This window comes from Bubalus kerabau, chromosome 13 (genome assembly GCF_029407905.1).
Source record: "Bubalus kerabau isolate K-KA32 ecotype Philippines breed swamp buffalo chromosome 13, PCC_UOA_SB_1v2, whole genome shotgun sequence".
Lineage (NCBI taxonomy): Eukaryota > Metazoa > Chordata > Mammalia > Artiodactyla > Bovidae > Bubalus > Bubalus kerabau.
In genome coordinates this window covers 72,654,783-72,678,249 of record NC_073636.1, presented here as the reverse complement: position 1 = coordinate 72,678,249, position 23,467 = coordinate 72,654,783, and the positions used below count along the sequence as shown (strand labels likewise).

Sequence of the window (23,467 nt, the reverse complement as noted above, 5' to 3'; positions counted from 1 at the left end):
TCAGTCAAAATACATTTTAATTGGCTGCCATTAGGGAAGCTAAGTTTGCACAGAGAGCAAAGGAGTGAATGGAATCGTGTTTCCGGGATGGTTTCCCTTCCTGCTGACAGCCTGAACACAGAGGGTTGGGTTCCCAAGCTAGGCCGTGGTCATCCGTACCAGATTTTCCCCAAAGACGTGGGTCCCTGTGACTGGTACCCCCTGACCTCAGGTGGGACAACAGAGGCCCTCCCCAGCTGGGGGCAGTGCTCACGCCCTGCCATCTCAAGGACCGTGACGCTGCTCGGTCCCCACCCTGCACCGAGCACCCACCTCATCCTTGAAGAGCCGCGCTTGGTCCTCACAACCTGTCAGGGTCTGAACAAAGCCGAAGACCTTGGAAACCAAAGGAGACGTGTTGCCAAGGGCACGGGGCTCTGGAGAGGAGGGAGGAGGTGGCCCTGCCTGGCGTTGGTGCCTCCTGGGCTCTGACAGTGTAATTTTTCTTAGCAGCCCCAGAGGATCCCGACTCTCTGTGCCGCTGGAGGCCCAAGGTGAGGCCCCTTGCTGCCAAGGCCCTGGGTTGAGCCGGTCTCTCCTGCTGGATTAGAGGCACGCCCCCCTCCCCACCCCCAGGACGGGCCTATCAAAGGGTGCTCAGGCAGCCCCACTGGGCAGCTGGGAGAGGCTGTGGATGGAGGGATGATGAGTCAGGAGTGGTATGGGGCTCCACCTGACGGGGCCCTTTCCTGAGCCCTCCTGCCAGGGCGCAGTGAAGGCAAAGGAGGGGCAGAGGAAGAGGGACGGGTCCCTGCCCCTCACCTCATCGATGGTCCACTTGGCGACTGTTGAGGCCGAGATGCCTGCCACGCCGGGCAGGAGCTTGCAGTGCTGCTCCCAGCACACGGACAGCGAACGGTCGGGGTGGGCCGACAGGGCCGACATGAAGAGGGACTGGTGTGTGACGTCGGTGGTCAGCGCTGCAAGGCAGAGGCAGAGGCTGGTGGCCTGGGCCGAGGACCAACCTGCCTCTCTCCAAAGCCCGCTCATCCCCAGGCCACCTGGGAGACTGGCTGGCAGAGGACGCCGGACCGTGGCCCCTTTCAGACAGCCCTGCAGAGCCAAGGGGGTGAGGCAGATCCCCCAACTCCTCACCGAGCACTTGGCCCTGATGTTACAGACCGTGTAGGAAGACCCCACCCTCCCCCGAGGCTGTGGCAGCTGGGCCCCGCAAGGATGCTCTTTTCTCCTGGAGCTGCAGCAGCATCCTGGAAACAGCACTCTCTGGAGACCCTGCATCCACACGGCCCCTGATATCCAGGCCACTTCAGTGTGCTGTGTGCTCAGTCGCTTCAGTTGTGTCCGACTCTTTGTGACCCTACGGCCTGGAACCCGCCAGGCTCCCCTGTCCATGGGATTCTCCAGGGAAGTATACTGGAGTGGGTTGCCGTACCCTCAGCCTGGACATCAAAGGCCCATCCTGTTTGACCTTCGTTTGCTAAGTCCTTTTGGGCCCTGACTGTTGCAGCCTCAGGGGGATTCTGTTTGAGAAGCAGAGTCAGCCTTCCCAGGGGACTTCCCTGGCCGTCCAGTGGCTAAGACACCACACTTCCACAAGAGGAGGCATAGGTTTGATCCCTGGTCAGGGCACTATGATCCCCGCATGCTGTAGAAGGGTGGTGGTGGTGGAGGGGAGAACCAGCCTGCCCTGTCTGAATCGAACCCCCCAACCAATGCCACTGCCTTAAGTTCCTCTCCTCCCACTATGTCCCCAGCCGAGTCTGGTTCATTCCCTGCATGCCTGCCCCCCCGCCTACTCTGGCACCTCCAGGGTGATCCAGTGGATCCCTGATCCACTCACCCACCCACACTTCCTGTCCCTCTACTTCATCTGCTCCTGGAACCCCTGGCTCCCAACCTCCAGCCTCCAAGCAGCTCTACCTTTTGGTGAGTGACCCTGCTCTACCTGGCTTCCTCCTTGGCTGGGCTTGGCAGCTGTGTACTTGGACTTCGTCTACTTCTGGGGACTCTGGCAAACCTGGCTTCTGCCTACCTAACCTGCCTTGGCTGGTGTTTGGCCATGTGGCCACTGTCCCAGGGGGCTTGCCCTGCTTCTGTCCAGAGTCCAAGAGAGCCGGCTCTATCCTATTCACTTGGTGCTAATTCCAGACTCTCAAGCATGTGGCCCCCCGCTGCCCTCTTCTCCAAGGCCCACCCTGCTCATCACCGTGTTCTTCTGTCCCTCCCCTTCACTTCAGTCTTTTGCCCTGACTCCTTGGACCTCATAATCATCCTCAGAGCCTCTGGGATCCTGGTTCCAGCCTCACTGATGGTTCTTCTCTAACTGCCCGCCTGCTGTCTGTCTGCTCATTGGCCCAAACCCAGGCTCCCACCCACACCCTGAAGAGCCCCAGCCTTCAGGACAACCCCAGAGCTTGCAACCGCTGCACAGCCCAGGCAGCCCTTGCAGAGGACCCGTTTAGGGTACAGCCTGGATCTCCCGAGACAGCTGCTGCTGCCAGCACTTGGCCTCCTGTCCCCGCAGTGTCCCTCCTCAAGGTCCACTATCTGGTGCTCCACGTATCCTGGCGAGGAGTCTGGGGGCTGAGCTCCTTATCTTTCTTCCCCAGAGCACAGGACAGAAGCATTTGTAGGCAGCCTGCAGTATCTTATCTAACTGCAAAACATCTAGAGTGTGTGTGTGTGTGTGTGTGTGTGTGTGTGTGTGTGTGTGTGTGTGTTAGTTGCTCAGTCTTATCTGACTTTCTGAGACCTTATGGACTATAGCCCACCAGACCTCTAGTCCATGGGATTTTCCAGGCAAGAATACTGGAGTGAGTTGCCATTCCTTTTTCCAGGGATTAAACCTGGGTCTCCTGCATTGCAGGCATATTCTTTACCATTTGAGCCACCAGGGTGGTATCTTATCTAACTGCTAAACATCTATTATAGCTCCTCTTTTTTTTTTTCTTTTGCTTAACAACAGAAATGTGTTTCTCATAGTACTAGAAACTGAAAGTCATCAAGGCACCAGCATACTGGGTATGTAGTGAAGGCCTACTTCCTGACCCCCAGGCTGCCATCTCCTCAATGTGTCCTCACATGGCAGAAGGGGCAAGGGGTCTCTTAGGAGGGCACTAATCTCATTCATGAGGAGTCCATCCTCATGGCCTAATCACCTCCCAAAGGCCCCACTCCAAATATCCTGACATTGAGGATGAAGTTTCAACATATGCGTTTGGGGGGTTACAAACATTTAGTTGAGAGCATTATTATTAGAAGTTAGCAACTCTGTGCTGAATAGGCACTGTGGAAACGTGAGGGCAGGGAAGAGGGGGAACGCAGTATAATAGAAACCACAAATTGGACTTGGAATCAGTTACTTACTAACTTGTTTTTTTAATGCTGGGCACCTCACTTAACATGGGCCTCAGTTTCCCAACTTGAAAACGAACTGATTGAGGGGACTTCTCTGGTGGTCCAGTGGTTAAGACTCTGAGCTCTCAATGCAGGAGGCCTGAGTTCGATTCCTGGTCAGGGAACTAGATCCCACATGCCACAACTAAGAGTTCACATGCTGCCACTAAGACCCGGTGCAGCCAAATAAATTTTAAAAAGAAATAAAAAGAAGATGAAGCGGTGTGTAAGGAAATCACAGTGGTTTCCTCGTTCTTTCCAAGAGCTGACACTCACGGGTCCTGGAGGGCCCCGTGAGCACCATGAGCACAGCCAAGTCCTGAGCTCTCCAGGCAGGCAGCTTTCCCCAGGGACCTGTTTTCCAGCAGATCCACACTGAGGAGGCCTACCCTCGGATGCATGAGAAGGAACAAAATCCAGAGGGACCAGTGTCCCCTCTGTGAGAGCCAGCCAGCTGATGGAACAGGGAAGCCCTGCCCAAAGGTCAAAGGCCTGGGCGCTGTCCCCTGCCCTGTCCCTGAAGTGTCTCAGGACTCGGGTGAGTCCTTCCCAGTCTAATCCGGAACACAGCCTCGTCCATGGAAAGACTTCCCAAGTTCTCAGGATAATTCTGGAATGAACACAGCAGGCAAGCGCCCTCTGGCAGTCAGAACACGGCCTTACAATGGAAGCTGACCAGGTGTACAACATCTATGTTGCAGACCACTTGTGAGCGTCAGCGAGATGGTAAAGATAAAGCAGCTGAAATGGTGCTTGGCCTACAGCAGGTGCTTGGTAGTGTAGTAGCCACTATTTTTTCAGGTAACTGACACCTGAAAGGCAGGTATTATTCATGTTTTCAAATGAGAAAACTGAAGCTCAGAGCTGTGACTTGCTCAAGGTCACACAGCTAGAAAGTAATGGCCATGACTTCCCTCCCGGGAAGCCAAGACAGAAAAGCAGAGCTGGGGCATCATCCCACCTCACAGGGGGTGACCAGGAGCCCAGAGAGGCTCTGCATCTTGCCAGCAGACTCACAGCAAGGCCTGAGGTAGAAAGGGGCTAGCATCTGAGGCCGTTCAAGGCCCCATGCTGTGTCTCGGCACTGCTCTCTATCTCCAAGTATTGCGACACCTGCCCCCCAGCCTCTCCCACTCTGTGTAACCCTGGTGACTCCTCCCACCAATAGCTAAGCTGTCACAGTGAACACGGTGGAGGACACAGGGAACAAATAACCCAGGACTCACTCGGAAAACCTTCCTGTGGGATCTTCCGGTACTTTGGAGGGCGCCCGATCCTGGAGAGAGAGGAGCCGGGCCCATGGCAGGGACTCAGCGCCTGCTCTGGCCTCGGAGGACTTGAGGCCCCGCACCCTTGCCCTCCACACCGGCCGTGATGGCGAGGCTTCTTCCTTAGGGAGAAGCCCGAGAGGTTCCTCTTACGGGCTGAGGCCTCCGTGTCCGACAGCTCTGCCTTCAGCCGGCTCTGGTTCCTCTCGGCCAGGGGGCAACCCGAGAGGCAGTGGTGAGCTGTGAACTTGCCGGTGACGTGGCCAGAGCCATCACAACCAGGAGTGGGGCACTTCCTGGACAAGAAGAAGGTTTGAGATGAAGCTGCTTGGTCCCACTTGGCTCTTCCCAAGCCTGGCTCCACTGGGAGAGCAGACGGGTGGACCCTAGTTGACCACCCATGGTGGGTACAAGACAGACCCCCTCTGAGCAGTGCCTGAGGGCTCCTGAGCAGGAGCCCTTCACTCACCGGTGGTGAAAGCTGTACTTGGAGGTCCTGGTGTGTGGCAGGCTCCGATAGCTGAGAGGGGGACAGCCCGTGGGGGAGGCAGCACTGGGCTCTCTGGGTTCTGGAGGAGCAGGCAGAAAAGGGTCAGCATGGGGTCCGGGGGGTGGAGGTGGGCCTGGGGGAAGGGACATGGAAGGTAGGGAAGGTCAGCACTAGGAACCAGTTCCCAGGTACAGGGGCCATGAGCCAGGCTGGGACGCCACTTCCTGTGAATGGACATCAGTCCCTCATGGGGGAATGGGGGCTTGCCTCTCATATACACTGTGGAAACCTGCAGGCCATACCCTCTGTTTCTGGAAAGAAGAGCACCCTCGATCACCTTGGGGCTGGTGTGGACACAGCTGCACCCAGAAGCTACATCAGCCAGATTCATGTTATTCTCGTTTCTCAGTTTCAACCCCAAGACTTTGGGGACTATTTTTTTAGTCTCTGCCTATGCTTGGAGAACAGTTGAGAAGGATCCATGCCCCGTATGAAACAGATGCGGGTGACCTCCAAGCCCTGCCGGCAGCGGGGAGCAGGATCTGATGCAGGGAGCCACGATGCCTTAGCAAGCACTGTGCATGCTCTGCGTGGCTCTGCTGGATGCTGAGAAGACTCCTCAGGGCACAACTACCTCTGAAGCATCTGCTCCCAAGTGAGCTTGGCCCTTCACACCTCCAGGTCCCCCACCCAGCAACTGAGGAGGCCAGAAGCACTGCTCAGTGTGACAGAGACCCTCCCTAGGGTGGGGAGGATGAGGGATCCCAGAGTTTACTGTGGGCATACTATAGAAGGGGGGTGGTGCCAGAGCTCGGGGGCAGGGTCAGACATCAGGAGGAAAGGGTCAGAGTGCCCCAGGGGTACACACGGAGAGGAGGCTGCAGGGGATGTCCCGTCTTGGAGCACCAGCCTGCCGGGTGGATGTCAGGGTGGTCAGCATCAATCCAGAAGTCATAGGCGTGACTCCAGCCATCAAAGTGGAGCTGGGGAGGAAAGAAAGGCCCGGGAGGTCAGGTGTTCCTCGTGGAGCCCAGTTCGGCCGGGAGGTCCTCCAGGCTCCAGGAGGCTCTCCCCATCCCTGGGGCCTGTCAGAAGCAAGATCCTGAATTGGAAGGACAAAGGGGCCAACCTCACAATAATCCATCTCGACCACCACACTTCCCAAGGGTTCTACCTATGAAGTTACTGGCATGCATGCATGCCAAGTTGCTTCAGTCGTGTCCAAATCTTTGGGACTCCATGAACTGCAGCCTACCAACCGGGCTTCTCTGTCTATGGGGATTCTTCAGGCAAGAATACTGGAGTGGGTTGCCATGCCCTCCTCCAGGGGATCTTCCCGACCCAGGGATAGAACCCGTGTCTCCTGTGGCTCCTACACTGCAAGTGAATTCTTTATTGCTGAGCCACCAGGGAAGCCCTGAAGTTACTGGCATCTCCCATCAGTCCTTGGGTAGGACAAGGATTCATGGGCCCATCTGATAGGCTCAGAGAAGGGACGGGACTTGTCCCGACTCACAAAGGTTAAGTCGCAGATGAGACCTGACTGAGACCCAAGATCTTTGGCCTCAAGTTTAGAGCTCCCTTCCCTGCAATATGCAGCTTCCCTGAAGTCTGGCTCATGCCATGCCCTTGACCTCAGCCCCGTCTACGGAAGTCCTGCCCCATCGGCCTGTCCACTCCCCCAGCCCGAGGGGCCCAGAGCCACCTTTATCCGATGATCCTCCACATCCTCCACGCTGGCCACACGAATTAGGGCTGGGTTCCTGCGGTCCACGGCTTCCAGCTTCATGTTGACCAGGAAGCTGTGTGGGGGTCGCTACAGGGGGAGAGGGTCTTCAGGCCAAGGCCCTGCTCAGCAGAGCTGAGGCCCTGAGAGGGATGCCCAGGTGTTGTGCTTGGGGAAACTGTGGCCAAAGTGGAAGGCCGGGGCCCTGTCCTGCCTGACCGAAGGCTCTGCACTTCCCTGGACTCAGCTGTGGGGGCAGAGAAAGCCAACTCACCACCTTGAAGGCCCAGGCAGGCACAGCAGAGGCACCAGTTTCTTCCAGATATTTCTCCCAACAGAAGCTGTCAGGGTCTGGGTAGTCTGGAGGAGAGGATGAGGGCAATGTCTAGGCCGGGTGTAGCGGGGAGCTCCTCCCCTCCAAGCAGGGCCAGGGGTGTGGAAAGGACAGAAGCCCGTGGACAGAAATCCCCCTGTGTCACAGCCTGCTCCTTGCAGGGGGCTCCTGAAGGGGAGGGGTGCCGGGCAGAAGCAAGCAATTTAGTTGGTTATCTGGGAACCCTGGTTCCCAGTCCTCTCCTTGGCTCTGTTGCCTCGCTCCAGCCCCAGTCCCATCTGAACCCCTAATGTATGTTCTGAGTGCTAAGTCGCTTCAGTCGTGTCCAGCTGTTTGCGATCCTATGGACCGAAGCCCATCAGGCTTCTCTGCTCATGGAATTCTCCAGGCAAGAATACTGGAGTGGGTTGCTATGCCTTCCTCCAGGGGATCTTCCTGACCCAGGAATCAAACTTGCGTCTCTGACGTCTCCTGTCCTGGCAGGCGGGTTCTTTATCACTAGTGCCAGTATAACACCACTGACGGGGAAGGATACGCTTTCTTCACTCTGGATTCCTGTTCCCTTACTGACAGGGCTCAGCTAACTTTCGTTTTGTTTTTTTTTTGGCTGTGAGATCTTAGTTCCCTGACCAGGGATTGAACCCATGTCCTCGGCAGTGAAAGGGCAGAGTCCTAACCCCTGGACCAGGAATTTCCTTTCAGCCTCAACAGAGTCAGGGTTTAACAGTACTCTCCTAAGATCAAAGGGTTCTCAGCTCTCAGGCAAAGAAGCTAAGGCTCCAGGCTACACGTGTGCCCTTGGCCTGCCCTTAGAGACCCAGCTAATGAGGTACTGGTAAGGACCGGGGAGAGAGGGGTGGCTCAGGCTGCAGGGTCACCTTGTGGAGGGGTGAGGGGCTTTCCTTGCTTCTGGCACCAGCCCACCGGGTGGATGTAGGGGCTGCTGGAATCACACCTGAAACCCAAGAATTCTTCACTGTCTCAGGTGAGACTTCGAGGCCCGGAGCCCGCTGTCCTGTGACATCACGGCGACAGGGCCCACCCTCATGTTACTTCTGAGGGAGAGTCAGACTGGTGACTGGTGAGGGAGTCAGAAAATTTCAACAGTAACTAAAAACTCTAATACCGCCTTAATATCTCAGAGAAAGTCATGGGTCACGGAGTCTGCTTGTTTTAACCTTGGTATTTTTAGATGAAACATTTAATCGTCATAGTTACTAAATGATGCAGATCGGGGTCCCCAACCTCCGGGATCTAATGCCTGGTGATCCGAGGTGGGGCTGATGTAATAAGAACAGGAATAAACTGCACAATAAATGCACTGTGCTCGGAGCATCCCCGAACCACCCCCCACCCCCGGTCCTTGAAAACATTGTTTTCCACGAAACTGGTCCCTGGCGCCAAAGAGGCTGGGCCCCTGTAGATGAGATCCACAGGGCAGTTGATTGTCCCCTGAGCAATACGAACATCAGGGCTGAGCCGGGCTGCCTGTTGCATGCCATGCCCACCGTCCCTCCCCTGCCCCTGTCCCCGCCCCCTGGAGCCAAGTCTGGGCCCTCCCACTACCAGTAGTCGTAAGTGTCATCCCAGTTGTCAAAGTGCACCAGGAAGCGGCTGTCCACCACGTCGGTCACGCTGGCCACGCAGACGAGCGACGGGTTCATGCGGTCCACAGCCTCCAGCTTCATGCCCACCTGGAAGCCCAGGGGTGGGGGACTCTGGGGGCAAGAAGAGGGGCTGCCACGGCCAGGCCCAGGCTGGCTTGTGCTGGCCCAGGACCCACTGGCAAAGGAAAAGGAATAGGTTCCCTGGGGGTTGTGTTTCTGCTGGGTGGGCATGGGCAGGGAGGGTGGGAGAAAGAGGCTGAGGAAGAGGGTCTCTCCAGGGAAGAATCATACCCACCAGCCCTGAGCCCTCAGGCACTTCTGGCCTCTGAGGGATGCTCAGAGGAAGCCTCACTGTGGAAGCGTCACTGACAGGAGGCCACTCACTCACCCAAAGAGCCTGCCAGGCTGAGCATAAGCCTCCCCTCCCCAGACAAGCCCGGCCCAGCTTGAGCTGAGGGAGCTGGGTGCACCACGGGGTGGCGGGGAAAGACGAGCTGACATGTGAGGCAGGTGGTGGGGAGAGGGGGCAGGGAGGCACCTGCCATGTGTCGGACATAAGCTCCAAAAGCCATCACCTCCCTCAGTCTTTACAACAACCCTAGGAAGATGGGTATCATCGTCTCTATTTTTGTAAGTTAAGTGACTTGCCCAGGACCACAAAGCTGGTCAATGGTGGGGCCGGGACTTGAACAGTTTGACCTAAAATCTGCATCCCTTGTCACAAGAGCTGGTAGAAGCCCACCAGTCACCTCTAAGTATGCTTTCTGGGGCAGGAGCAGGGTAGGTGGTACCTGTCCATGCCCGAACAATATGGGGCAGTCCCTGGCCCACGGGGACCCGGGACTTTCCAGACGGTAACATGTTTACCGGACTTCCCTGGTGGCTCAGTGGTAAAAGAATCCACCTGCCAATGCAGGAGACACAGAAGACTCAGGTTCTATTCCTGGGTCAGGACGGTCCTCTGGAGAAAGAAATGGCAACCCACCCCAGTATCCTTGCCTGGGAAATCCCATGGACAGAGGAGCCTGGTGGGCTACAGTCTATGCAGTCGCAAAGAGTCAGATATGACTTAGCGACAACAATAACTTATTTACTGGGAGTTCCCTAGATCTCTCAGGCCTCTGGTTTGGGATTAGGAGATGCTTTAACTGTGGGATAAAGTTGCCAGTGGCCTCAAACAGAAAGAAGGACAAGAGGTGAAAGTTGGGACCACATGGGAGAGCTTCAATGTTGGTCAAAAGGATGGAAAAAGCTGCTCCCAGAATAAAGGTTTGGACCTGATGACAAGAACTGCAGGGAAACCCAAGCAAGAAAGAAGGACACCTCAGTGCCCAGGCTCAGAGGGGATGTGTGGAGGAGAGGATTTCAGCAGTAGGGAAGAGGGGGAAAACTGGAGGAAATCCAAAACCTCTTTCCTCTCTGGCCCTGGAATCGCTCAGGGAGCCCCTCCCGTTCGATGAGGACCAGAACCAAGCTGAGAGCACCCGTAGGTAAGCGCTCGTCTGCTGACTTAGATACCCTGGGCGGCTGCAGTGACGGTCCTGGGGGCACTCACGTGGCTCTGGCTCACAAACAGGTGCTTGGGGGCAGCCTGGGCTCTTGTGCTGCGCAGGTACTGGCTCCAGCTGAACTCCTCCTCCTTGTAACCTAGGCCCCTCGGGGGGGACGAACAGAGCGCCGTGCAGACAGAGGCTGGGCTGTGGCGAGGGCACCCCACACGGAAGCAGCAGAATCAGGCAGGCCTGAGGACCCCACAACCCTCAGGAACCTGCCCAGTGACCCCCCTGCCAAAGCAGGACGCAGCCTGGGTGGACTTCTCTCAAAGGGCAAGGGCAGAGCAGAAGCTCTAAGGCCGAGTCATAGCAGGATGGGATGCAGAAAGGCTGGTTGTACAACGGGAACAGGGAAGGGGGAACCACAGGGAAGGAGTGAGGGAGGGTCTGGGGGCTCACTGCCTCACTGGGACCAACCCAGCCAGGCCTTACCTTTGGGGGGCTGCAGCTTGTGCCCCGTCTTCTCGAACCAGCCAGCCGGATGAATGTCAGGGGAATTGGCATTGATCCAGAAGTCATGGCACTCGGAATACCCATCAAAGTGCAGACGTAGGCGGTAGCCACACACCTGACCCCATAAGGGGGAAGCACAGGGACTCCGATGCCAGCAGACACCCTGTTTCCCTTCCCTCACCACTCCTAGTCCAGCCTGGTAGTCTCAGGGGTCTGCTGCTAGAAGGTTACCCCCTTCACCCCTCCTGACTCCTAGGTTTCCCTGCATCCTGAACTTTGCCATACACCCTCCCATCCTACAAGGAGCACAGCTCATGTGCTCATAAGCCCTGAGCTCTGGGCATAAGACAGGAGATTCTAAGACAACCTCTGGCCGCTTTGAGCCCTGGACAGATCCCAAAGGCACTGACCAAAGCTCAGGGCCCCCAAGGACCCTTCCTTCTGCTACCTTCTCTCGCTGCTCAGACCTCAGCCTGCTAATGGCAGTTCCCTGAACACAGTGCCCTTGAACGTGCTGTTCCACGGCCCAGTGCCTTTTTCTCACTTTGCTTCTTGTGCCTGGGACATCCTAGTCACCTCTCAAGACTCAGCAATGGAGGCTCTTCCCCTCTGAAGCCGTCCCTGCCCCTTCAGTGCCCCCCGCATACAACTGTCATCACCCGAGGAGTATCACTGTTTATCTGGCTGATGCCCACACAACTGTGAGCTCCTAAGAGGATAAGGACCTTGCTGGACTCATGCCACCATCCCTGCCCTTGGGAGTGCTGCTCCTCAGTAACCTCACCATCTCAACCCTTCTCCTGCTTTTTGTTTGTATTTTAGTTTTCCGCATATTCTGCCTCAACCCCCTATTAGGTCGGGGGCTGTCTGAATCCAGGCCCTCCGTGTCCTTGGCTGACTCGTTCAGTCCATCCCGAGGGGAGTCACCAGGTTGGGGGTGCCAGCCTCAGCTCACCTCGGCCACAGTGAGGATGAAGTACATGCTCGGGTGCTGAGGGTCGATGCCTTCCAACTTCATGCCCAGTCTGAAGCCATTCTTGTTATGAGTGACTGTCTGGTACTGTTAATGCACAGATGGGAGAGGATCCAGCTCCCCTCTGGCATTATCCTAGCCTAGTGGGCTGGGGGCAAAGAAACTACCATAGGGGCCCACCTGCTTAGCACTACCAAAGAGGTAACTTATTTGGGGAACTTTAGTGCAGGGATCCAAAGCAGGATAGACTAGCCTCCAGGTCCCTTGAAAAGTGGACTTCAGGGCTCCGTCTTACCCAAGTCAGTGTGTAGAATTAAGTAAAAGGCAGCAGAATTCAAAAGTCTGCAGGCCCAGTAACCGGTAAACCTGGGTCTCACCTCCTATTTCTTCCCACCCAGGAAGTCCCTTATAGTGAGCCCAGGAAGTCCCTTATAGTGACTCTTATAGTAGAAAAGGTCTCTAATCAGTCTGTCCCCCTTCCACCCTGCCAGTCCTTTGAGGGATGTCAGATACAGAAAGCAGCAGAAGGCCTGAGTTTGGAGGTGAGTCCCTGGTCTGGGAGACAAGCTCTTCGTAACACAGAAGTATCCAACTCACGTCCTGGAAGAGGCTGATGGGGGCAGCGATGGCCTTCTGCTCCTCAAGGTAGGATTCCCACGACCAGCCTGGTTTCTTCTCCTCTGAGGCTGTGGGGAGGAGACAAACAGGCTGACCCTTCAGGTGGTGGTTGGTGGTTTACTCGCTAAGTCCTATCCTGACTCTTGCAACCTCATGGACTGCAGCCCACCAGGCTCCTTTGTCCCTGGAATTCTCCAGGCAAGAATACTGGAGTGGGTTGCCATTTCTTCCTCCAGGGGATCTTCCCGACTCGGGGATCAAACCCACATCTCCTGCATTGCAGGCAGATTCTTTACCAATAGAGCCACCAGGAAAGTCCTAGGCTACTTCTTAAATATGATCTTTCTCAGTTCCCCCAACCCAACTCTACCTTAACCTCCAAAACAAACCTCTGCCTATGATCACATGCTGCCCTCTGATTCCACTCAGCCATGAGGGTGCCAGACACACAGGGCCCAGGCGAGACTCAGTCTCAGGTGAGGCTGCACCAAATTCTGCCTGCCCTGCCCGGCCCTCACGCCTAGGCCATTGTCAGCAAAGGCACTCTGGATTATGGGCCCACTAACAGAGGTTACAAAGTCTCAGCCACAGAGGGCCAGAGCTGTGTGACAAGTCCTGAACCAGAGGACTGAATCACAGCACCACCTAAGCTCACTGGGAAAGAAGAGGAAAAACAGAAAAAAAGAGAGGAAAACATGCAAGGAGGAAGAACAGAAGAGACCACACAGAGGGTTTCCCTGGTGGCGTAGTGGTTAAGAATCCACCTGCCAATGCAGGGGACACAGGTTAGATTCCTGATCTGGGGAGATTCCATACATCCCAGAGCAACTGAGCCTGTGGGCCACAACTACTGAAGCCTATACTCTCTAGAGCCAGAAAGCTGCAATTACTGAAGTCTTAGTGCCCAGAGCCTGTGCTCTGAAACAAGAAACCACCTCAGTGAGAAGCCCAGGCACTGCAAAGAAGGGTAGCCCCTGCTCGCAGCAACCAAAGAAAGCCAACAGACCCAGCACAGCCAAAAAACCACCTCAATGAGCTATAACTTCATACCCACTAGGATGGTTATAATAAAAAAGACAGAGGGACTTCTCTGGTGGTCCAGTGGCTAAGACTCTGTGGTCCCAATGCAGGGCACCTGGGTTCGATCCCTGGTCAGGGAATTAGATCCCATATGCTGCAATTAAAAGTCAGGACAACTAAATAAATCCTTTTTAAAAATAAAAAAGACAAACTTTATTTATAACAAGCCTTGGTGAGAATGTGGATAAACTGGAACTTTCATACGCTACTGGTGGGAATATACGGTGGTTTGGCCACTTTGGAAAACATTCTAGCAGTTCCTTAAGAGGCTAAACATACGGTTACCATAGCACCCAGCAATTCCACTCCTATGTATATACCCAAGAGAAATGAACACTTATGGTCAGACAAAATTTGTGCACAGATGCTCATATCAGCATTATTCATAACAGCCCCAAAGTGGAAAAGAACACACATACCCATCAGTTGATAAAGTGTGATATTTCCTACAATGGAATATTACTCAGCAATAAAAATGGTTGACATACTGATACATGGTACAACATGGATAAACTATGAAAACACTGTGCTAACTGCAAGAAGCCAGTCACAAAGGACCACATGCTATATGATCTCATTTTTATGAAATGTCTACAACAGGCAAATCCATGTATACAGAAAGTAGATTGGTGGTTGACTAAGGCTGGAGGGGAATTCGCGCTTTGGGCAGAATGTCAGTTAATAGATATAGGGTTTCTTTTTGGAGTGATGAAAATGTTCTAAAATTGATTGTGGTTATGTTTATACAATTCCATGAATAGACCAAAACCCACTGAATTGTATACCTCAAATGAATAGATTGCATGTTTTGTGAATTATAACTCAATAAAGCTATTAGAAAGCTATTTCTTACAAAAATATGTATAAAGCATTAACTGTAGAAAAAAATGGATACGTTAGACACAGATTCTCTGCACACGTAGGACACATGAGCAGCCCTGCCATGCCCACTCCTACTCCCAGATTCTTCTGCTAAAAGGTCCCCAAAATGAGTGGAGAAAGATTTTAGCCATAAAAGCAAACTTCTGTCTACTGACAAGGTTTCTTCCCTTGAAAATAGGCAGAAAGGAGAAAATGTCCAGGAACTAATGCCACACAGTAATGTTCACAGTTGAGATGGTGAAATGTACAAATCAAAAGATAACTTCAACCTGGTCAACAGGACCCAGCAGAAAAAATGCTAGTTTAAGAAAGTACATTCTTAAGAAAGACAGAGCAGTGGAGCCAATATATCTATATATCTATAGTTGCTGCTGCTGCTGCTAAGTCGCTTCAGTCGTGTCCGACTCTGTGCGACCCCATAGACGGCAGCCCATCAGGCTCCCCCGTCCCTAGGATTCTCCAGGCAAGAACACTGGAGTGGCTTGCCCTTTCCTTCTCCAATGCAGGAAAGTGAAAAGTGAAAGTGAAGTCGCTCAGTTGTGTCCGACCCTCAGCGACCCCACGGACTGCAGCCTACCAGGCTCCTCCGTCCATGGGCTTTTCCAGGCAAGAGTACTGGAGTGGGGTGCCATTGCCTTCTCTGATATCTATAGTTAGATATATATAATATAGTTAGATATATTAACTCCTGCCTCTATTTAAGACTTAAGAAGACATAAACCAGAATTTTCCTGGTGGTCCAGTGGCTAAGATTCCATGCTCCCAAAGCAGGGGGCCCAGGTTTGATCCCTGAGGAGGGAACTAGATCCCACATGCCTTAACTAAGAATTCGCATGCCTCGACTAAAGAGCCCACATGCCACAATGAATATCAAAGATCCTTCGTGCCACAGCGAAGACCTGGTACAGCCGAATAATTAATTAATTAACTAAAAGAGGACAAAAACTAATGAGAGCTAAGACTTTGGCTTCTGATGTGACAGCCTTGGGTGAGAAAGAGAGCCATGAAAATATGGTTTGGCTAAGATAGGCAGAATATAGAATACTATAGAGTTTGATGCCCTGGACACAGATCAGGTTCCTCTGACTGGCAATGGGTTCATCAAGGGAGAAAGATGTCCTAAAACTGACCTCACTCTCTGGCTCTCTAAGGAACAGGAAAGACAGTGACTCATGCAACAAGCCATAGTCCAAGAGGAAACACCAGTTCAGTTCAGTTCAGGAAACATCAGTTCAGTTCAGTTCAGTTGCTCAGTCGTGTCTGACTCTTTGTGACCCCATGAATCACAGCACACCAGGCCTCCCTGTCCATTACCATCTCCCGGAGTTCACTCAACATACAATTCATTTATTCATCCACTGAACAAACATTTATTGAAAGTGTACTCCACACCAGCCTCTGGGCTAAGGACCAGGGATATAATGACTAGTAGAAGAGATTCAGTTTTGAGGAAGGCAGAGAGACATTGCTACACAGTCTCTGGGTGATTGTGTGATAAACTCTACTTGGCTCCAATTGGCTGCTGTCATGGAAAGTGGAGATGGTAATGCAGAAGGTCTGAGGGCCACAGCTCGCTAATAATGATCTTTGTTCCATTTTTCTTAGAACCAAAGGATTAGAATGGGGGCCCAAATAGCAAGGTCAGACCAGTGACCAGTACGGACTGGCCCATACCACCACAGGGAAGCAATACCATGTGGTGCCATTAAAGTCTGCTCAAGTCTTTGGATATTATGAGGCCTACTCACAACTGGCTGTTGCTGCTGCTGCTAAGTCGCTGGATAGTAGAGGATAAACAAACACATGATATTAGCCTCAAGAAGATACATATACCATGGCACAAACCAAAAACACACTCTCTCTGTCACACACGCACACACATGCTAACTTAGGGTCATCTATATACGTACAATGCACCATCACGATGGTAACCTGCACTCCCAGCTTCACGCCTCCAAAGGCATATACACATGGCTCATGAATATATATACACAGGCCATCATACCAGGCTGGCTGCTGTTCCATTCCTCACTTTCTAGGGTGTTAGTGGTAGGTTGTCCCTCTGGATCCTTTCCTTCTTCTTGCTTCTCCTGTAGAAGACAACAGATCCCAGCTTCCTGTCTTTATGAGTTGGCATGAAGCCCCTATCTCTATTCCTGACCCAGGCCTAGCTCTCTGGTCACATGGTGTTCTGCTCCCAATGGGTGGATATTCTTCTAGGCTACCAGCAGGAACACAGCTCTGGCAGACAACCCTTTACCACATGGGCACAGTCTCATATCCCCTAGTTTACAGAGCCTGATTACAGTTCTCACACCCAGGTGGGGAAACTGAGGACACGAACACCTGCCCTGTGCTCCATGGCCTCTAGCCCAGAGATGGGGCCCCAGTGAGGAATCTTTCCATCTGCCTGCACACCTACTTGGGTGCTGGTTCATGTCAAAGTGACAGCCCTGCCAGGAGACTGAGGTGGGGGCTCTAGAAAAACAGGAGAGTTGTTTATTTATTTCCCTGAAACCAAGTACAGGATCTGACTCCAGAGAGGACCCAAAAATACCATGAGTGAGTTATTATGTGTCTTCTGTGGCCCAGCCCCACCATCTGGATTAATGGAGGGGGTGGTGAGAATTGAGGTACAACCTCCCCCTGCCCTCCCAGCTGTCCGCTTCCTACCATGGCCTCTGGCTCAGATTCGTCCTCGGATGGGCTCTGATATTCCCTGTGCTTCCTCTTCTTCACGGGTTTGAGGAGCTCAGAAGCGCTGGTGCAGTTGTTCTGGCCTGAGGAGTTCTCCACTATGACTGACCTGAGGGACGGACAGCCTGAGGGAAGGAACCACCCACCCTGCACCATCCACCTCCCCTCAAAATCGGAACAGGAGGGGGGCCTTGGGGCCGGAGAAGCCCCAAAGGGGCTTCAGGGCCGGAAAGGCAAAGAAGTGGGGCTTAATTCCCTTCGGCTTACCGCTCCTGGAAGCGCTGAGGGCAGCCATCATTGGAGGAACTAGGATCTGGACCAGCGCCTTGCTGAGGCCCACAAGCCTGGCATGGGCAGGTGCCATCATCCTCTGGTGGGTCTTGAGGCGGACCTTCCGGAGGGTCCTGGGGGAGGTCCGCTGGGGGAGACCAAGGCACCTCAGGCCGCTCACCCAACACGTCCACACTCAGGCTCCGCCCACCTCGGAGCCCACACTGGGCCTCCACCTCTGTGCCATTCCCCACTTCCCCCACTGGACAGCCCTGTCTCCCTCGCCAGAGCCTTCTCCGCCCCAGGACCAACCCGCCGGTGGGGGCACACCCGCCGGGACCCGGGCCACGCCCCCTAGGGCCACGCCTCTGGCTTCGGCTGCCCTGCGAGTTCGGGGCTCTCCCAGCCTCCGCAGGGGCCCAGCTCTGGGCCTGGGGCTCCTACCCTGCTGTTGGGGGTCCGCGCCGCCACCCCCCGCCGGGGCCTCGCCATCTTCGTACTCGGCCACACCTTCCCGCCGTAGCTGTGGGCTTGGGGGTTGCTCTGCTCCCACCATGTTCGGCGGCGCGTACTCGCTTATCCGGAACTGTACCGCGGAAGGGTCAGAGGGGCACGACTCCTGGCCCTTGACCCACCCCCAGTCAGCATGGTCCCCCCTCCCGCCGCCTCACTGCAAGCCACGCCTCCAAGGCTCATTCACCGTAAGACAGGCCCTAGAACCTCCCCGCAACTGTCTCGTCTTGGGAGCGCAGCACTTCAAGCCCCGCCCCCAGAGTCCCTCACCTCAAGCCCCGCCCCCAGAACCCTCCCCCTCGGCCAGCTTCCCCACCTTCCGCCTCTGGCCCCGCCTCCGGGCCCTCAGGCCCCGCCCCACAGCGGCGGCTCGCTGGATCCCGCCAATCCCCACAGTTACTGACCCGCAGGCCACTCCCCGAAGGCGGGGCTGCGGCCTCGGTCCACTCCAAGAGCCGCACTGTGCTGGCGCTGGGGCTGGCCGCCGGCCCGGTGCTTAACTGCGGCAGAACTGTGGCTGTGACAGGTACGCTGCCGGCCGCTCGCTCCGGGGTGCCCACGTGCATCGGCTCCCGCGGAAAGCAGGACACATCCAGGGCACTGCTGGGCAGACCCAGGGCGGCCGAGCTGGCTGCGAACAGATACATGGACAGATACGACACAGGTGAGCCTGACGACCCTGCTCCAACCCTGCCATGCAAGTGCGGAGGCAGGTGAAAAATATCGTCTCCTCCCCAGGACCCACATCTGCTTGGGCATGGATGTGGATTCTCCTGTTCCCCCAGACCCCTGGCTTGGCACACCTGGAATGATAAAGGCAGCAGTGGGCAGGTGAGAGCCGGAGCCTGGGCTATCTCTGGCCACCAGGTGCACGCTGACCTCCCCTGTGGAGGGTCCCTTCAGTGTCCTCAGCATCTCCATTTCAGCATGCCCCTCCATCCTGGTAGGCCTACAAATGGAACACAGCCCCCAAGGGGATCAGGCGGGTAGGGGGGCTCCATGAGGAGGAGTTGCCCACCCTCAGAGAAAAGCCTCAGCCATGAGGGGAGTAAGGTATTTTAGGAGCCCGGCATAAAGTTTGGCTTCTGGCTCTATCCAGGTCACCCAGGTGAGAGCTCTGGCCAGACCCTGCACCTCCCCCCGTCCCTGTAAGATGGGCATGTGTGAAGATGCTTTGTAAACTGCTGTGCAAACTCTAGGGAGTCTCAGAGAGTGTGTCTCGGGCCAAGGTTCTGTCTGGTCAGCTATCTCATGGCACAGCCCAGGCCAAGTCCAAATTCCCCTCTTTCTCAACCTCCACCTCCACCCCCAGTAGAATCACTCCCTTCTCCCTCTGGGGATTCAGAACCCTCAAGTACCAGATTCTCCTTCACTCATAAGGTCATTTTCCTGGGAGATGATCTTTCCTGATGGTGTTCTTTTATGCCTCCTGCCCACTACTTCCTCCAATCCCAACCAAAGAGTGGGCACTCAAACATCTGTTGAGGGGACTTCTCTGGTGGCCCAGTGGTTAGGACTCCAAGTTTCCACTGCAGGGGGCACAGGTTTGATCCTTGGTTGGGGGAACTAAGATCCCACATGCAAAAAAAAAAAAAAAAAAAAAAAACCCCAAAAAAACCAAGCAAACAAACATACACATACAAAAACAAAATAAAAAACATAAACACCCCATGATCTGAAGAGCAAAGAAGTAATGTATGAAAATGCAGGCAGTGCAAGATTTTGCTTTAATAAAGCAAAGGGAGTAGAGACATTTAATAAAGGGTCAAACATGTAAATATATGGGGAAAAGACCTAGTGACATAACAAATATGCTTAATACCTATCATTTACTTAACTCCTTAAATGTGCCGGCATGCAGCAGGTGCTGTGTTGGATTTCACTAATTTGAACTTGTTAATAAAAAGCAGTATAGGGAATTCCCTGTGCTTCCACTGCTGGGGACTCGTGTTCGATCCCTGGTTGGGGAACTAAGATTCTACAAGCCGTGAGGCATAGCCAGAAAAAAAAAAGCAATGTATGAGTAAGTGATATTTGGTTGCTTTAAGGTGTCAGCAAGGCTTGACAATGGCTTCTGGCATAAAGGAAAGAACATAGATGTAGGCTTAAATTAGACTTAAGTCAGTTTGAATCTCAGATCCCACCCCCCGCCTTAAATGTCTGTGATTCTAAGTAGCTTTCTTTCCTTGAGCCTCAGTTTCCTCATGTGTAAAATGAAGGGGATAATGGTATTTATCTCAAAGGGCTCTGATGAAGATTAAATGGAAAAAATATGTAAAGTCTTGATACTAGCAGGCCTTCAACAAAAACCAACTCACTCCCTCTGAACAGAGATTTTGAAGAGCTTGGCAGCTCCAGTAAAAATGGGAAAATCAGCTTGTAGTGGTTGCTGTCTTTCCCAAGCTCCATTCCTCTCTCCTCCTGTTCTTGTGCACTGATATATCTTCCAGCTTTTCCTCCCTAAAATACACAGGACGCCCCATATAGTATATCAGATCAGATCAGATCAGTCGCTCAGTCGTGTCCGACTCTTTGAGACCCCATGAATTGCAGCATGCCAGGCCTCCCTGTCCATCACCAACTCCCGGAGTTCACTCAAACTCACGTCCATCGAGTCAGTGATGCCATCCAGCCATCTCATCCTCTGTTGTCCCCTTCTCCTCTTGCCCCCAATCCCTCCCAGCATCAGAGTCTTTTCCAATGAGTCAACCCTTCACATGAGGTGGCCAAAGTACTGGAGTTTCAGCTTTAGCATCATTCCTTCCAAAGAAATCCCAGGACTGATCTCCTTCAGAATGGACTGGTTGGATCTCCTTGCGGTCCAAGGGACTCTCCAGAGTCTTCTCCAACACCACAGTTCAAAAGCATCAATTCTTCAGCACTCAGCCATCTTCACAGTCCAACTCTCACATCCATACATGACCACTGGAAAAACCATAGCCTTGACTAGACGAACCTTTGTTGGCAAAGTAATGTCTCTGTTTTTCAATATGCTATCTAGGTTGGTCATAACTTTCCTTCCAAGGAGTAAGCGTCTTTTAATTTCATGGCTGCAGTCACCATCTGCAGTGATTTTGGAGCCCAGAAAAATAAAGTCTGACACTGTTTCCACTGTTTCCCCATCTATTTCTCATGAAGTGATGGGACCGGATGCCATGATCCTCGTTTTCTGAATGTTGAGTTTTAAGCCAACTTTTTCACTCTCCACTTTCACTTTCATCAAGAGGCTTTTGAGTTCCTCTTCACTTTCTGCCATAAGGGTGGTGTCATCTACATATCTGAGGTTATTGATATTTCTCCCTGCAGTCTTGATTCCAGCTTGTGCTTCTTCCAGCCCAGCATTTCTCATGATGTACTCTGCATAGAAGTTAAATAAGCAGGGTGACAATATACAGCCTTGACATACTCCTTTTCCTATTTGGAACCAGTCTGTTGTTCCATGTCCAGTTCTAACTGTTGCTTCCTGACCTGCATACAAATTTCTCAAGAGGCAGATCAGGTGGTCTGGTATTCCCATCTCTTTCAGAATTTTCCACAGTTTATTGTGCTCCACACAGTCAAAGGCTTTGGCATAGTCAATAAAGCAGAAATAGATGTTTTTCTGGAACTCTCTTACTTTTTCCATGATCCAGTGGATGTTGTATAGAGAGTGAATATTCAAGTAGGCAAAGGCTTAGAGATATAACCTGATTAATTAAGGCAACATTCAGACCAAAGTTCGGGGACTTCCCTGGCGGTCCAGTGGTTAGAACTCGGTGCTTTCACTGCCATGGGCCCAGGTTCAATCTCTGGTCGGGGAACTAAGATCCACTAGCTGCTCAGCGTGGCAAAAACAAAAACCAAAGGTTTGTTCCCCCTTCTCAAGTGGCTCAAGTGGTAAAGTATCTGCTTGCCAATGGAGGAGAAACAGGCAGAAGACGTGGGTTCAATTCCTGGGTCAGGAAGATCCCCTGGAGGAGGAAATGGCAACCCACTCCAGTATTTTTGCCTGGGAAATCCCATGGACAGAGGAGCCTGGTGGGCTGCAGTCTGTGGGGTCCTAAAGAGTTGGACACCATTGAGTGCATCACACACACGCACACACACACACATGGTTTGTTCTCCCTAGTACTTCCCCTTTAAAAAAAATTATAAAATAGCATTCTCTAAATTCAGATTATTTTGCTTTGCACAGCTGATATAGTTGTACCATTTTAAGTCCTTTTAAATAATCTTTTTATTCAAAACATTGGCAGTCATTAGGAATGAATATAGTTACTCATGAAAGAATTCCATTCTGTCTCAAGATCTACTAAGGGAGGGTGGTTGAGAGAACTTTCCTTCTGTTCAAGTTTCTGTCCTTTTCCCAGCAGACACTGGTGGACCAACTGGGAGTCAGCATCATCATTTTGTGCCTCGGGAATAGTCTCAAACAAGAGAAAGTGCTCTTATGAAGCCTACATTCTAGAAGTAAGGGATAAAGTGGAGGCTGGAGATGTAAATTTAAAAACCATCCTGTACAGATGGCAGGGAAAAATCATAGAACTGAGTATAAAGAAAAAAGTGGGAGCCTTGGAGCTCATCAAAATAGGTTGGGAAGAGGAAGAAGATCTAGCCAGAGACTGAGAAAGAGCCTGCAATGAGATGAAAGAATATCCAGAAGCATCTGAGCTTCTGGAGGAAAGTTTCTAGAAAGTGGGACTGCTCAATGGTGTTAATACCACTAGCAGATCAAGTCAGATGAGGGCTGAGAGCTGACCATTTTAGCAATAAGGAGATTATGAGAAATCTAGACAAGCATCATTTCAGAGGAGCTGTGGACATAAAAACCTGATCAGAGTGGGTTCCAGAGAGAAATCATCAATTAGTTCAGTATTTATTGAGCATCTAGTATGTATCAGGCACTTTTCTATGCAATTTGTAGTGAACAGAAGACACAGAGGCCTCTGTTATAGAGTCTGCATGCTAGTGGGGAAACTGACAGTAAGAACTGGTCCTTGTCAGGGGATGGGAGAAAAGGAAGTGGAGACTAACAGCTCTTTCAAGGAGTTGTGATACAAAGAACACTGATGTGGGGGATAGTATTTGGAGAGTGATGAGTTCTCAAGGAAAGGATGTTGGTTTTGTTTTTTATTTATTTATTTTAAAATTTTATGTACTTATTTATTCCTGGGCTTTGTGTTTGTTGCTGCAGACTTTTCTCTAGTTAGGGTGAGTGGGAGCTACTCTAGGTGCGGAGTCTGGGCTTCTCATTGCAGTGTTGGGGGTCTGTACTGCCACTTCCCTTCTCTTCCTGCAGAGCACAGACTCTAGTTCTGGGAGCTTCAGTAGTTGTGGCTTTGGGGCTCCAGAGCACTGGCTCAGTAGTTGTGGTACACAGGTTTAGTTGCCCTGCAGCATGTGGGATCTTTCCAGACCAGGGATCAAACCTTTGTCTTCTGCATTGGCAGGCAGATTCTTTACCACTGAGCCACCAGGGAAGCCCTGTTTTGCTTTTTAATATTTATTTATTTAGTTGCAGCATGTGGGATCTAGTTCCCTGACTAGAGATGGAACCCAGGTCCCCTGCATTGGGACCACCAGCGAAGTCTCCATTTTGCTTTTTTAAAACTATTTTTAAAAAATTTT

General features: G+C 52.6%; 1 protein-coding gene across 1 annotated transcript; it reads right to left on the bottom strand.

Moving 5' to 3' along the window:
- On the bottom strand, positions 1–19,361 carry L3MBTL1 (L3MBTL histone methyl-lysine binding protein 1). Its single transcript, XM_055545063.1, has 19 exons — positions 18,664–19,361; positions 18,265–18,491; positions 17,792–17,933; positions 17,345–17,495; positions 17,054–17,186; positions 16,386–16,470; positions 12,398–12,486; positions 11,783–11,887; positions 10,807–10,942; positions 10,377–10,468; positions 8,781–8,932; positions 8,093–8,169; positions 7,155–7,240; positions 6,860–6,970; positions 6,023–6,137; positions 5,134–5,233; positions 4,623–4,960; positions 802–959; positions 1–375 (listed from the first exon to the last, which is right to left on the bottom strand). Exons 1-19 carry the CDS (start codon positions 18,797–18,799, stop codon positions 265–267), a joined length of 2,544 nt encoding a protein of 847 aa, XP_055401038.1. The 5' UTR covers positions 18,800–19,361; the 3' UTR covers positions 1–264.
- Positions 19,362–23,467: the final 4,106 nt, after the last annotated feature.